The 2913-nt window shown below is 42.4% G+C and overlaps 1 protein-coding gene across 1 annotated transcript; it reads right to left on the reverse strand.

Annotated features, from left to right (window-relative positions):
* Positions 1-1453: 1453 nt before the first annotated feature.
* Positions 1454-2634, reverse strand: LOC129597121 (uncharacterized). The gene is made up of 2 exons (XM_055494567.1): positions 2447-2634; positions 1454-2335 (listed from the first exon to the last, which is right to left on the reverse strand). The coding sequence occupies exons 1-2, from the start codon at positions 2574-2576 to the stop codon at positions 1764-1766; spliced, it is 702 nt and encodes a 233-aa protein (XP_055350542.1). The 5' UTR covers positions 2577-2634; the 3' UTR covers positions 1454-1763.
* Between the last annotated feature and the right edge of the window lie 279 nt (positions 2635-2913).

A 2913-nucleotide genomic window follows, 5' to 3' on the forward strand; every position in this document is an offset into this window, starting at 1 on the left:
GTTGTCCAGGTACACCCTGGGGATAACTGTAGCCAGGCTGCAGGTACACAACTTGCGTGGTGGTGGTATTCTTCGGCAGCTTGCATACATTGATCCCTGCGGCAATCGACTGACTCAGATTAAAGACCCAAATGATACTTTGGAATCCCAGGAACGACCCCATAAAAGCGTATCCCCGGTATAAAAAAAGGTTGCAGCGATAGGCATCGGAAAACGACACCCCAGGTTGACAATAATAAGGACCACGAGGATTGGCCACATTGACAGCGAAAACAACTGCGAGGACAATTAGAACCGAAGTGGTCAAGAGCGTGGATAAAATGCTCATTACCATGGAAGTGATGAGAAGGCAGCGGCGTGAGCGCGGTGACGTTCCCATGGACAGAGGCCGGCCGGCTGCGATCCCGAAGGATCCCGTAATGATGTAAAATACTCCGGTATAGATTCCCGAACCAAAGACGCTGAATATCATAGCGTCACCGATAAAAGTAATGCTGAAATCTGTAATGTACCTGCAATATTATACAGCTCTCCAAATCTCCCAAAACTTCTTTAATATTTTAACCCTGGATTAACTTTCTTATGATATCGGTGATTATCAGTGCGATGCCGAAGATCACTTGCAGAATACCGAACGCCAGAACCGGTATTCGGTTGTGTAGTCCAGCTGCTGCTCCATTCTGCGAAGGAGGTGCACCATATGGAGCCATCTTTGCTAATAAAACTTCTTTATTTGGAACTTGTACAAGCAGATGCCATTTACACTTAAACTCAAGTAACGTATAGCTAGAACAAATAAAACAACTCTTCTAGCTCTTTCGAACAACAAACAGTTCCCAGAACAGAAGCGGCATTTCCGCGCTGAATTTCTTTGCTAATTGCTCTTATGATCAAAACTACAACTTTGCGCCATGCAGCGAATTTTAAGACGGATTTGTTCCTGAATATGGTTATATATGTTCGCACGTTAGATTGCCATATTATTATGTTAAGTCCACAGACAAGATAACTTACGTTTGAATGAAAACGAGATACGAGAAAAATAGCTTTGATACCGGTGAAATTGCATTGTCATTTGTCATTACTTTGATTCTGTTTTTATCTGGTACGCGAGTATAGCCGCTGCATTGTCAGCCGTGCAGCAATACAAGTACTGTACATCAATCTCGCATTAAATTTTGTAATCTGACGTACAGACGTTTTTATAGTATTAGACATTTTTCAGTTGCGAAAAATAACCCGAAAATTAACCCACTGTCGTACGTTGGGTCCCTTCACGAAAAAAATATTAATTTGAGAACCGAAAGGCGGTTACAGCGGTATGCCAAGAAATGTACGCTCGCTGTTACGATACAATTTACACTCGTACAAAATCAGCGTCAATCGGTGACTTTGTGCCTAACCATGAACTGTCATACGTTATAGAAGATATCTCGGACAGATATGTTGGATATACATTAATAGTTTTACAATGTCCTTTTCAAACGGCCAGTTGTTACATATAAAGCAATAATTTACTGGATTCGGCATGCATACTTTAAAATTATTGATAAGGAAAATGTCCAACGACCGTTGACCGTTTAAAGATGACTGGTTGCTAATGTTGATAAGTACGAAGTAAAGAGCGAAGAAAAAACGAAATATGAGACTAGCCAGCTCAACACCTGGCCTAAAGTAGGTAGAAAAAATCTTGCAGCATCCACTGAACTTTCAAAGCAGCAATTTATTGAAAAATACTCGTAGGCTATGAAACTCGCCATTTTTTACGATTTCAACACAGGCGGATTTCCCATGGGAACAGGTGGACCACCCAATCCGGAAGGCTGACCCGTGACAAAATGGATCGCTTGTCCAGGAGCGCCCTGTGGATAACTGTATCCAGGCTGCACGTACACGACCTGCGTGGTGGTGGTGCTTCTCGGCAATTTGCACATGTTGACCCCAGCGGCAATTGACTGACCCAGACAGAAGATCCACATAACACCTTGGAATGCCAGGAAGGAGCCCATGAAAACATGTCCACGAAATACATAGAGCTCGCAGAGGTACATATCGGCGATTGTAAATGCAGGATAGCAAACTTCGTAACGAACGTTTACAGCCAAGAGAACTGCTAGGAGAATTAGCAGCGCTGTGGCCAAGAGCGTGGATAAAATGCTCATCACCATGGAAGTGACGAGTAGACAGCGACGTGAGCGTGGTGTCGTTCCTACTGACAGAGGCCGGCCGGCTGCGATACCAAACGATCCGGTGATGATGAAAAACACTCCGGTATAAATCCCCGAACCAGCAACGCTGAAGAGAAAGGCGTTACCGGGAAGATTTATACCGAAATCTGGAATGATATTGACAGTTTTACAGAGCTTTCCACACAGTTTTTTTCTGATTTCAGAACTCAGATTTATCCCTGTATTTATCTAAAACAGTGGATATACAGTGCACTTACTTATAATATCGGTGATTATCAGTGCTACTCCGAAAAGCACTTGAAGAATGCCGAATGCCAGAACTGGTATTCGGTAATGCAGGCTGATTGTTGGTGCATTATGTGGAGGATATGCACCGTGTGGGGCCATTCATGTTTTTATTAAATGGTACTTTGTAACTGTAAATTTCCAGAGTATATATGGAATATTATTTAATCCGGAAAGTGTTTATATTTGTATGGACAAGATCGTTTATATGTGAGGGAAACCAGATACCCGAACAATACCTCGTATAGCCGGCAAGATTACGATTACATTGTCGTTGTAGATATAGTCGTCAGTTAACGTAAACTTTGTTCTCTCAGTGCAATACTACCTGTACAACATTTTAACCTGTACAGTTATTGCAAATAATAATGTCTGTTGCGAAACCCATTGTTGAATTCTGTGGGTTTAGGTAGGTTGCTTTGTAAACGCAGGTACTTTC

This window comes from Paramacrobiotus metropolitanus, unplaced genomic scaffold, assembly GCF_019649055.1.
Source record: "Paramacrobiotus metropolitanus isolate TYO unplaced genomic scaffold, Prichtersi_v1.0 Parri_scaffold0000003, whole genome shotgun sequence".
Lineage (NCBI taxonomy): Eukaryota > Metazoa > Tardigrada > Eutardigrada > Parachela > Macrobiotidae > Paramacrobiotus > Paramacrobiotus metropolitanus.

What these genes read in the sequence shown, in the direction of transcription:
- LOC129597121 (XM_055494567.1), bottom strand. Translation starts at nt 2,576, where the DNA reads ATGGCCCCACACGGTGCATATCCTCCACATAATGCACCAACAATCAGC. An exon ending in GATAATCACCGATATTATAA is followed by an intron (nt 2,336 to 2,446) that starts GTAAGTGCACTG and finishes ATATCATTCCAG; the next exon opens with ATTTCGGTATAAATCTTCCC.